This window comes from Dipteris shenzhenensis, chromosome 3, assembly GCF_047967505.1.
Source record: "Dipteris shenzhenensis isolate YYH24624 ecotype China chromosome 3, Dip_SZ_1.0, whole genome shotgun sequence".
Lineage (NCBI taxonomy): Eukaryota > Viridiplantae > Streptophyta > Polypodiopsida > Gleicheniales > Dipteridaceae > Dipteris > Dipteris shenzhenensis.
The window spans coordinates 46,867,259-46,879,775 of record NC_141598.1 but is presented as its reverse complement, the minus strand read 5'-3'; the positions used below and the strand labels follow the sequence as shown (position 1 = coordinate 46,879,775).

Below are 12,517 nucleotides of genomic sequence, written 5' to 3'. Positions count from 1 at the left end.
GCATGCCCACAGTCTATAAACATCCTTAGTTTTCCCTTTGGTGATGCGGCCTTTCGCAAGTCAGGGCTAACAATTTGAAATTTGAAAAGATTCAGCTATTCTCACTCTACCCAAAAATCCCATTTGTGATATTTGAAAAGACTCAGCTATTCTTACTCTACCAAAAAATCCCATTTGTGATAGTAAGCCTAAGTTACTCTTTGCCCATTCTGCAGCATTGTTGATATATACATTTATCAATGTATGGGGGGACATACTCTTTGCCCAATCTGCAAAAATCCCATTTGTGATATTTGAAAAGATTCAGCTATTCTTACTCTACCAAAAAATCCCATTTGTGATAGTAAGCCTAAGTTACTCTTTGCCCATTCTGCAGCATTGTTGATATATACATTTATCAATGTATGGGGGGACATACTCTTTGCCCAATCTGCAGCATTATTCCTCTTGCACTTTCACAAATATTAGCATTTTGCAGAACTGTGAATGCTAGTAAACTTTCCAAATCAAATTATTTTCAACGGCACCACGCTTCAAAGCCTTGCATGAGCAAGTAGTTCAAACTTGAATAAGAGAATAAAAAGTATACACACAATCCAATACCTGACTGGACAAAGTCACGTACAGTTGATCTATACCCTAATAATCCCTGACTGAACAAACTCACCTCCCATAGATCATGTTTCAAAAATGAATTAGGGCATCAACGACTCCAATCAGTATGCTATTAATTCCTGTGACTAAAGCTATTATATACTCGGTGTCAGCTGTAGTGGACAATTATTCCTAAATCTGTTGGCTAACTTGTGTATCTCTTCATCACAAACTCAATATTGAAGAGTGAAAAATATCAACTATAGCACCAAAACTTTTAGGAATCCAGGCTTTTCACCACACCGACGTCAGCAGGACGAATCGTCCTATCATGCAGCATATAGCCTGCCTGCATATATCATCAACTCCATCTTAGTAAGAGCACGCTTCAATAGTATGCCTGCTTTGTTTTAAAATCACCCCTTAAAAACAAATTCTCCAAATTTCAACATTGAAGCCTTAGAATTACCTTGACAACCATAGCGACTGTCCCAGGTTCTTTAGCTGGATCTGCCACTTCAAACAGAGCCAGATGTAGATTTGGATCAAATGGCTGACCAACTGGCTCAAACTTTTCGACCCCAAACTTCTTGAAAATCTAAGAGTCAACAGAACAGTTAGGCCTTGTACTGAAAATTATAAATGAACAAGCATGTCTCACTGTTTTTTCCTATTACGAATAGGAGAGAAAATGAAAAGGGAAAAGGGTGGGGGGTTTAAAATCTCGCCATCAAGTAAGGGTCTTTCCTTTCAAAGACCCTTGCATGGTGGGCAAATACCATTGGTTGATAAGTTATACACATTCAAATGACTTGTCCAACAATTTAGCTAGGTTCCTACCTGATCAGCATATTTTTCAATCTTTTCCCACCACATCTTGTGTACAAAGGAAGCCCTTCCATGAATATGTTGGAGCCGGCTATTTTCATTTACTAAGCTAATCGTGTCTGTTGTTGAATTCTGCTTTGAGTTCACTAATAGTGGTGGGATCCCCTTCCTCCTCGATGGTAGCATTATTCTTTGTAATCTCCGCTTGGGTGTCATCTTTGTGAACATTTGTGTCCACTTCTACCATTGTCTCTGCTTTTATTTACTTCATCTATGTAGTAATGATATCTTTAACAGTAAAAACATATGGCATTGGAATAGTGGTCCATTGCCTTTCTCATTCTCCAACTCCCCAATTCTACCTACCATATTTTCAAGCATCTTCTCTTTCACTATTGCCTATTTTTATTATTTATCCACCTTGTCAATTTTCTACTCCATTATCAGCTTACACTTGAGCTCTTGTATCTCGACCTGGAACTCTTGTACCTCAGTATGCCTTTGGAAAAGAAGTATGAGTATTTAGGGCTCCTAGAGCGTAGCTCTTCCTCGTAGATCCTTGTTCTTGTTGCTGTTATCCTGCAATATCCATATTGTGACTCTTCTCTTTCAAGTTTGAGGGGATCCTCCTAGTCTAGAGCTTTACTCTAGGAAGGAGGGGCCTAAAGAGCTATGGGAGATAGAAGAAGGGAAAAGGGAGGCGGGGGGCGAGGGACAAGGGGGAGCTGAGCAAAAAGTCAAACTAATTCTTTTTTGGCAGAAATGAACAAAAGAAAACATGGTTGTTAGCTAAATAAATCGAGGCTTTCACACAATTTGAACAGTCGTGAAAAAGAAGTTTGCATATGCAAAGCAGCTCAGTCGGTACTGTTTGTACCTTCATCAGCTCTTTTTCTGTCATCATCACACCTTCTAGCAAACTTTTCAAAAATTTCCCAATGTCCGACTGATCATTCGCTAATGCTTCATTCCTAAGTTGTTCTGGTACCGTTGCGATTGCCCTTCCGAGATTATCGGCCACATCCAGTATACTCTTTGCAAAGTCCTGTGATCACCAATTTTCCAAAGATATATGGGTTTGCATCTTAAATCCTAAACTTTCAACAAAATACCACTACACCTTAATATCAACATAAGGTTGATACTAACTTCCACTAAGTGAAAAGGTTGTGAAGAACTGACCTGAATGGCATACTTCTTGGTGTTCTCTGCTTCTCTTCTTAGCCTCTCCCTCACATTCTCTAGCTCAGCCATACTTCTAAGCCCCCTATCTTTCAGTTCAGCTAATTGTTTCTCCTTCTCTTCTAGTAGAGCCTCCCGTTCAGCCAATAAAGTCAACAAGGCTTCATTATCCTCGGATTTGGTCTCCTCTGAGCCAGTCGAACCAGGTGCCTTGTCAACCTTCTGAGTAGCTTCAGCATTTTTGTCCGTGACTGGTTCCACCTTTTCATCCCCTGGAGCACCTGTCGTATCTTCTGCGTATGCTTCTGAATTTCCATCTTTTCCTGCAACCTCAGGTGAAGCCATAGAGGAAAGCCTGAGAGCTTGAGTTGCGCAAACTTCATACTGAGGCTGACTGAGGGTGTTCCGTCCAGCATTGCCAGCTAATTTCTGCAGTTGCTGCCAAATACACATTGAGAGTGGGTTCTTAACAACTCAAAACGGGTTCAAATGCACAATATCGACGTTTAAGCATTCGCCCCAAATTTTCCCAGCATTGTCTGATAGTCAGAAAATGGCTTGGCAATGATGTTCTTTCATCGCTGCCACAGTACTGCTCCCAAAGGAAATTTTCTGACCTTGCCAATATGAATGAATCCTCTCCTCCCCTTTTTCAACAGATGCAAGGGATACCTCAACAGAAAGACCCAAGAACAATTCTTTCATAGAAGTTAAAGTTGCCGTTGAAGAGTGGCCTGCGCCAATTACGTCTGCTTCGCTCTTTATCAATTATATCCTTTGATATTATACATCCGCGTCATTGCACTTCCAAATTTGATCCGCTAAATGCTTAGTTCCTTTAAGTCGATAATTCCTTACTCACTAGGCTGCTAGACTATTGTAAACCACTCACCCACGCAGAAAAACCGACAAGGAAACTGCAAGCAAACTCTTTTGCGTGCATGAAAGATCTTATTCATGAAAAATGGCTCTTTGTGAGCAAGAGCTCCAAAGCAGGATCGACAAAGCGCATTCACCGGTAAAAGGAGCAACATAACAAGAAGGAGGGAGAGGAGAGATACCCGAAAAGGGAAAGAGGCAGGCGAGAGGGTCGATTCGCTACTGGGGTTGCACAAGAGGCGTCGGACTCCGGGAGAAGGGGCTTTACAAGCAGAGATGGAAGAGGGTTTAGGCAAGGATTTGAGGAGGCGACGGCAAGCCTGACTCATAGTGAATGCAAAATGGGTGTTGAAGTTGAAGCTACCCAAATTCTAAACAGACACAACGAGTAAAGCAAGACGGTGCAAAAGCCCTCTCAAAACCTCAGCTGCAAGCAACCCCCCTCTTTGCTTAGGGCATTTCCACTTCTGGCCTTTGGTGAGACTCTTTCTTTGTTAAAGTGTGTCTTTGGGGTATTGGTGGAATGATTCATTCGTGGTCCAGTCACTATTCTCCGGTGGTGGTCCTCGCGTGGGTTTGGTTGTTTCAGTGGTGGTCCCAATGTTTTGTGTGTGTATGGACGCCATGTCGGCCAGAAATGGCCACATGTAGAGCATTCATTTGTATGTGGCTTCCACGTTGGACGATTATAGTCTAGGTGGCGTGTGACGTGTCTATTCATGTCGAGTTACTGAAGTTGTTGGCAATTCACATTGGCACGTGTCGGTACTGTATGCATGAGATGCTTGAGTCACTTCATTGTGTAGAATGTCTAGGCGTGGTGTTTGTATGAGTTTGTTCAGTGTATGGAGTTGTTTTGATATGGAGGTTTTTTTGGAGACGACAGACGCTGGGATGGGGAAGTGTGTAGAGGCAGGTGTCATAAGTTGTGGTGTTTTAATCGGACATGGGAGGGTGCTTCGCTGATAACAGAGCCAATGAAGATTTGTTGTATGGAAGGAGGTGTCGGATTTGAGTTTTTGTCGGAGAACGATGGTCTCAAAGGCAGTTTTGACATGCATGTGGAGCTTTGCGAGTGGATGAATCTTTGGCAGATGCGAAAAGCTTGTGGTTGGCTTGTTGTGTATTTGAAAAGACAGTGTTTCAAGCAAGGATGTGGTTTTTGGGTTATAGAACCGAATTTTAAGGCGTAGGTGTTTCTTTCGGGTTGGATAGAGTTTTTGCGCAGGAGTGGAAACAGCGCATGCTTGACCGACTCTTGTGATACACGTGATCTAAGCTTTCTTCAAGAGGTTGTTTCTATCAGTTTAAATGTGGCCTGCTTCAATGATTGGATGAACGAGTGTCCCTTTGATGAATGCTCCGGATTGATTCGGAGGAGGCTGTGGGCTACCTCTTTTTTGGAGGGGTAGTATTGGTTTGATTCTCGTGGAGATGGAGATTGCTTGTGGGTTTTATATTATGCATGATTCTTGGCATAAGAGTTCTCTCAATCTCTTGAGTCTTGTTTTCATTGTTAAAAATCCAAGTGATCAAATGGAAGAGATGAAATCCGTTCAGTTATTATTGTTTGGAGACTCAATGGATACCGAAAGTTCCACCTTCCAAAAAGGTTTTGCATATTCAACTACAAATTCAATTTTTCCTTTCTTTCCGCTTTCCTCCTAGTTGGCTAATGTCTTGGAAGTACCTGGGTGTAGAGTTGCTAAAGTTTGCGGAAAAAAAGAATGAAATTGCCGATGATGCTTCTTCCTCCCTCAATGGTAAGTGCCGGCTATAGTAGATGTAATAATTGTGTGTTTCCAAAATGGCACATGCATTTGATGTTTGTAAACGATCATGTGTAGGTACTGTTGATGTGAAATTTGAACATGGAGTAGACGTAACAGGTGATCTCAATGTACTGGTAGAAGATGATATGACTTTAAAGGAACGAAATCAAAAGCAGATGCAAATCATGGGAGAACCGATGATGACAAATGAGAATGGTATAGTCTTACATGTCGTCATGTTTCCTTGTAGATGTCGATGGAGTTCTAAACTAACAGTTCGATTATATTTGCTCAATGTTAAATTATTTGACGCGATCGTTGGTCGTTGTTGATTTTATTAATATTTCATCTACATTTGTCCGTCAAAACAAGGATCAGTGAGGGTGGTCTTTGTATTTCAATAGCTGTCATCTGGACGCGTTTAGACACTCGTGCTCGTGAGGGATTCTCTGTACGTACTGTCGATGTGAATTTGCAAGATGGAGTAGGGGTAGTTCGTCATCTCGACGTACTGGTAGAAGATGATTGCATCTTAAAGGAACGAAAGTGCAAGGGCAAGCAAATAATGGAAGAATCGATCACAACATATGAGCATGGTATAGTATTATATGTCTTTATGTTTTGTTGTAGATGTCAATGGAGTCGTAAACTAACACTTTGATTATATGTTCGTGAGTTTTAATGTGCAAGTTTAATTATTGTGAAGTTAGAAAAGGAAGCAACGTCAAAAGAAACGAAAAGCAAGGGAAAAGATGTCATCATGGACGAAGCGATCGTAAAAAAGGAAGATGGTAACTTTTTCTTGATTCGTTTTAACAATTACTTCATATTTGTGTACGTTTGAATGTAAACGTTGATGACGGCATGGTTACATTTGGTCTTGCAGCATCAAATGTTATTGGCGCTTGGGGGACTTGTCGTATTGAGACCTCTAATCCTTGTCATCTCGCAAGCTCACTTTTCCAGCATCTTTGGTAAATAAAAGTACCTTGAAGCTTTGAAAGGACGCTCAGGCATTCGTAAATCTTCAAAGCTGTCAGTGAAAAGAGCATTTGAAGCTGTTGCACATGAAGTTTATGGTGAAGGTATGCTCCAAAATGTTATTTTTTTATTACAGTCAATATTGGATGTGTGTATTGACTACCTTACAATCATTGTTACAGTTCGAAAGTTTTTGCATGAGAGGATAGGTGATGTTAAAATCCGGACACGGATTACAATAAACTTATGTCCTCTGTTTCCAAAACATGACAGACGTTCATAATACTATCTGGCTACCGTCTAATCAATTTCTGAATTGTCTGTTTGAATTTTTATATGCAGAAAGCTAGTAGCTATTGTTGTATTGAACATCGTTAGCACTATTTAATATTTAATATATACTATCAGTTTTGTTGTTGTGAGAACGGAATTCAAAGAGGTTTACTGTTTCCAAAAGAAAATTATTTCAATTTTTTATTGGGTTTGAATTGTGTTCTTTATGTTTTGGCTACTGTTTTGGTCCTAATGTTCTCATACTACAGTTTTTATTTTAAATCCCCCACCATCTTCCCATCTGTACTTTTTGTCCCCGTTCCAAAGTCACACTACTCTATGTTTTCCCTTTTTCTTTTCCTGCTTCGTAGCTACAGAATATGAAATCTAATAGCCATACAAACCTCAGTGCCTCTAGTTTGTGAATCACAAAGCTTGCAACATAACTCGATCGTCGTTTGCCTCTCGATGCGGACTCCATTAGAGCCAAGACTAAGCATCCATAATTCTATTCCCTTTATTTGGAGAACAAAAAAATCCTACTGGATAAATATCTGTCCCAATTGGAACAAACCACCTCTCTTGTGACTTATTGTCTCATCTATTTCTAACCCATCTCGAGGTGTATTGATTTGTCCATATACTATCCAAAGGCTTTTATTAGTGTTTTGTGGCTACAATGAGTCAGTTTGAGATTGTATTTTGAAATAGCACCAGTGTAATGAGTCAGTTTGAAATTGTATTTTGAAATAGCACTTGTGCATAGAAGATGTATTTCCTTCAGACTTTGAGGAGTGGGAACCAGTCAAGTGCTTCTTAAGTAAGTTTATTGCCATTCATGAGGATTTAGGAAGGCAAATGCATGCTGGAGAGAAGTCCTTTGCTTTGAAAAAGAGAAATATCTATTGGTATAATTCCAAGTACATTACTCCAAGGATGACATCAGGTTATGGCCATCCTCAATGCAATGAAGGCCCATCAAGTTCAACTTTAACAACAACAAATGCGATTGTGTCATTATAGAAGTAAATGTATCATTTCCATATTGAATTTGATTTGCATCCCATGGTACATACACGCTGATCATTGTATTTGGATGGAAGCATATATCACCATTGAATGGCTCTGCTGTAATCATGCTTGTTGTTGCATCTACACGAAGAGATACATTACACGTGCCACCTTCACCCGCTGCTTTCTTCGTAATAGCTGGACCTTCTATTCTGTAGAAAGCATCAACCTCAACTAGTTGACATAAGCGTGTGGAACATGAAGTGTTACTATTTGACATCAATAGATGTCTGTAAAATCCACTCTCATGTAGACCAGATATGATGGATTATTAGCCTTGAAGTTCCATACTTGCAGAGAACTTGCCCTCAAATGCAAAGCGATAACTTATGTATTCGCCTAAGTTGTCAATGCGAACCACAGGGAGTGCATGTGTGTTTGTTGCCCTAAAATCAGTGGGGGAACCAAAGCTTTGCAAGGCTCTAATATATTACCACGTTCTCCATTGACCTTCGTTGAATGACTTGTATTTGCTGAAAGAATATTTCTTAGATTCAGTATGTATGTAAAGGATTGGTCGTACAAAGAATGGTTCCAACTTGTCAATTTGGTTCCATTATGAAAACTCCTCAATGAAGCATCCATCCTTATTAAACCAGACTTGCAAGCTCTGCTCAGCCATTTGTCCAACAAACAAGAAGTTCTTGGTGATCGAAGGCACATGCAACACTTCACACAGCTTCTTGGTCTGACCATCATGCATCAACAAAGGCACAACACCCTTGTGTGTAATGTCATGCTGTGTATATCAATATACCATATATCATCCAGGCCACCATCAGTACGCTTATGATCCTGCACATGCGTCATAGCAAATAGCTGATCTAAGGATGTCTCATGTGCATGACTGGAAGAAGCAAAATGACAATGCTGATTTGCCTTTCCTCTTTGATTTGCTTGCTTCTTAAAACAGTCTCTGGCAATATGGCCAACCTTGCCACAATAATGACATGTCTTATCACTATTAGGATTATGCACTATTTGTTGCGGTTGCTACCAAGTACCTCTACCATGAGCCCCTATCTCTAAAGGCTACATCTCCTCTCTGAGGTGACTGACTAGGGGTTTTAGGGACATGCCTGCCATCACCTCTACCACAAAATGAACCTTTGTGTCATCCACCACGGCCTCTCTGATCATAGTAGAACACTGATCACTATTCCTTGAGCTACTTCCATTGGTATTCAGCCCAAGCTTCACTTCCTCATGGATCAACAGAGCAACCAACTCATTGAAGTCCGGCATATTCTACCTCACAGAAATAGAAGTGTCAAAAGACTTATATTCAAGACCAAGTCCATTCAAAGTGACTGCAACCATGTCATCATCATCCACACAAGCATCAATAGAAGCTAATTGATCAGCTATGGTTTTGATTTCAAACACGTACTCTTGTATTGTTCTACCCCGCCTTGACATATTGTTGAACTTTTGCTTCAGCTGAATTGGCACTTATAGTTGTGCCATAATATCTTATCAAGCTATCCCATGCATTCTTGGAAGACTTGCAATTCAGAATTTGCATAACCATGGCATCTAAAATAGATATTGAAAACCAGTGAAGTACCCTCCGTGCTCTTTCCAACCAAGCTTTATGATTCTTAACTTGTTCTGCAGTAGCATTTCTTTCTGGCAAATTAGGCTCTTTCTCATCACCTGTAACCAAATCCCAATAGCCTTTTCCAATCAAAAAGTTCTCCATTCTAAATTTCCAAATGGGATAGTTATGGTAATCTAATTTCTCACTAACAATCTGAATGATATTATCATACCCACTTGCATTTGCCATAATTACAAAAAAACAGATTCTTGCAACTTTTTACTATTTTGGACTGTCAATATCTTTCACACCTTAGCTTGGATGCAAATACTATCAAAAGCAAAAATGTATCCAGTGCATGGCTCTACAAACTTACAGTTCAGTGTAGATCCAAATTCCTTAAGGATTTTCTGATATCTACTGCTGAAAACAGGCACCTGCACACTTTTGACAGCAATCCGAAAACTTCAGTTACTAGTTCAATGGGATCAACTGGACTCAAAATGCCACTTTGCTACTATCACTGACAAGGCATAGCATCTGTCAAACTACTTGACATTAACATCCAACCACTGGGCATCCAAATACCATCACGTATATCCATGAACATTGCAATATCATGTCTGCAACTGCATCTGACAATTTGATAGTAAGTTGTAAACTGTGACTTTTTTTGTTTTTCCCAAGCTCATAACTTTTGACAGTAAATCCAAATGAACTTGCTTCCAAAAGCAAAGTCGGAGCTTGTATACTTGCCTCCAACTTGTCAGTTTAGACCAGCATCGAAATCCACATAGTTTGAGAAATAAACAGTCCGAAAAATGATAATTTGATCATTTTTGAACAAAAAAACAATAGCAGCACGTGTTTGGAGGAAGACGGGAGTCCTGGTAGCTCACAGAGAGACTCAAACTCCACAAAAATGATGTATAAGGATATAGTAAACCTTTGGGGTGCTGGAAAAGGAAGAAAGCAAGTCGTATATCACTTTTGAAGTCTTCAAAAGCTGTCCGGGAGCAAAAAAACGAGATCTACAACCTGAAGGTTCTCCTCACTTGTAGGAGAGTTTTTTCTAGCCACAAACAACCTCCAAAGAGCTGGGCGATGAGGTTTGGAGAGACGTTTCATAAACAACCTCCAAAGAGCTGGGCGATGAGGTTTGGATAGACGTTTTTGCTTGTTACTGCTGTATATACCTCTTGCTTGGCTCAAACGAAGTAGTAGTTGTCCAAAAAAAGAGATTAGCTCCATTCTATCACACCCAAACAGTTAAAACGAGTTGCGTTTTGTCAAAATACATCTCCCACAAGCAACCTATGGGTAATAGCGATCTCCCCTTCGCAAGAAGACATCAATTAGACAACTCCCAAGCCAACAGAAGCTGAAAATTGCTACTTCAGTCTAAAAAACGAGATCTCTTCTCATCACTTCGAAGCTTCAGAGTAGAAGAAGCACTCCTGCAAGATTCCACAAGCAGTGGGGGGCAACCAGAAGGCAAGGAATGGTAGCTCTAATACCATGTTAAGAAAAACAAGAAGAGAAATATAGGAAGCAACCAGGAGGGAGGCAACAGTCTCCTCCACACTCAGCTCATATTCACCCACACAATACTATTGAACACTACTAAGGTCACACCCATACATAGTAGATAAGAACTAACTATGGTTGAGTCAGTGTGACTCACCTTATTCACCTACTCACACAACAGGAACAATAACCGAGAGCTTGATTCCCAATAAAAACCCGTTGGCTTTTGATCCTAAACAATTGGTAGATTGGGAGGAATAGCAAGAAGTCAGAGAAGCAACTCTGAAGGCTATATAAAAGAGGAGTTTCTTAGAGAACTGTTGCACTCAAAGATCCATATAATACTTGACCAAGTGCTTAACTTGTTACCTATTTTTAAAGAACTGTTGTGCAAGAATCTTCATAAGGAGAAACCCTCTATAGTTAAAGTGGGAGTAAGAATGGAGGATGATGAAGATGTGGGAACCTATACCTCTATGGTAGAGGATGTTGATTATAAAGTGCCTATAGTAGATGTAGAGTAAAAAAGACAATAATTCCAAAAGTACTTATTGATGGGGGATCTAGTGTTTACATCCTTTTAGAAGAGTTGTATAAGTGTTTTTGTGAGGATGAATTGGTTCTACCACTTTTACAAGTCAGAATTGCTGATCAAAGGAGAATCCAACCATTGGGTATAGTGAGGGGTCAACAAATCAGTATATGGGGACTGATATTTACAATAAGTTTTGTGGTACTGAAAATGAAGAAAAAAGAAAGTTCTTACTCTATGCTACTAGGAAAACCTTGGCTTCATGCTGCAAAAGCTAAGGAGGATTGGGGAGCTGAAAGGATTACTATTAGGAAAAGTATAAGATATGTCTAGCTCTGAAGAGAACTCTTCCTAGGCATATGCAACCCATAGAGGCAGAGGGAGTTAATATGGTAGCACAGTTGGAAGAGGATGAAGAGGATTATTTTTTGAGAAGAAATCCTTCATTAGTTCTATAGTTTGAAGTAGGTATGGTAGGCATTCTATAGACATATACAAATGAAAAAAGAAGACTGACTTTAACACAGTTCCAACTATGCAATCCAACAAGCCAGACAGCTCCAACCAGAAAGCGGATATGGTTCAAAAGAAGTCAGATGACTTTGATGCTGATGAAAAAACAGTAGAGGGGGGTCTAAAAACTCATATTCAAGTAGTAATTCAAGAAAATAAATCCTTTGAAGAACATATGAGCAAGAGTGCTAGGGTGAAATAAGATGAGCTTGAAGACATGAATCTTGGTGGCAACAAGGATGATCCAAAGATGGTTTATGTCAGCACTGAATTGAAGGAACCTTTCAAAGGGAAATTAAGGGAACTATTGCTAGGGTTCAAGGACATTTTTGCATGGCATTATATAGATATGAAGGGATTTGATCCTTATTTTTGCCAACATAAGATAAATCTTAAAAAAGATGCAGTCTCAATTGTTTAGCAAAGATATAGAAGGAATCCTAATTATGCTAAGCAAGTTAAAGAGAAGTTGGATAAGCTTCTAAAAGTTGGGTTCATATAATAGAGTCACTTGGTTGTCACCTATTGTCATAGTTCCAAAAAAGAAGGGCAAGCTAAGAATATGTGAGGATTATAGCTAACTGAATGCAGCAACTATTACTGATCTATTCCCTTTACCTTTTTGTGATACCATGTTGGATGATGTGGTAGGCCATGAGTTGTATAGCTTTTTGGATGGATTCAGTGGTTACAATCAAATAAGGATGGCTCCAGAGGACAAATACAAAACTACATTTGTCACTGAATGGGGAGTATTTGCAAGCAATGTAATGACTTTTGGCTTGAAGAATGCTCCACCAACTTTTCAAAAGTGGATACAAGAGG

The 12,517-nt window shown here is 39.8% G+C and overlaps 1 protein-coding gene across 2 annotated transcripts; it reads right to left on the bottom strand.

Moving 5' to 3' along the window:
- Window positions 1-528: 528 nt before the first annotated feature.
- On the bottom strand, window positions 529-3,988 carry LOC147903897 (grpE protein homolog 2, mitochondrial-like). Of its 2 annotated transcripts, none has more exons than XM_087401979.1 (5): window positions 3,666-3,988; window positions 2,605-3,042; window positions 2,300-2,467; window positions 1,064-1,192; window positions 529-943 (listed from the first exon to the last, which is right to left on the bottom strand). In XM_087401979.1, the coding sequence occupies exons 1-5, from the start codon at window positions 3,810-3,812 to the stop codon at window positions 872-874; spliced, it is 954 nt and encodes a 317-aa protein (XP_087258105.1). In that variant the 5' UTR covers window positions 3,813-3,988; the 3' UTR covers window positions 529-871. The 2 variants fall into 2 exon arrangements, with proteins under 2 accessions (XP_087258105.1, XP_087258114.1); XM_087401988.1 differs by having other exon boundaries at window positions 2,605-3,033.
- Window positions 3,989-12,517: the final 8,529 nt, after the last annotated feature.

What these genes read in the sequence shown, in the direction of transcription:
- LOC147903897 (XM_087401979.1), bottom strand. Translation starts at nt 3,812, where the DNA reads ATGAGTCAGGCTTGCCGTCGCCTCCTCAAATCCTTGCCTAAACCCTCT. An exon ending in CTGCCTCTTTCCCTTTTCGG is followed by an intron (nt 3,043 to 3,665) that starts GTATCTCTCCTC and finishes TGTATTTGGCAG; the next exon opens with CAACTGCAGAAATTAGCTGG. An exon ending in CAGTCGCTATGGTTGTCAAG is followed by an intron (nt 944 to 1,063) that starts GTAATTCTAAGG and finishes TGATATATGCAG; the next exon opens with GCAGGCTATATGCTGCATGA.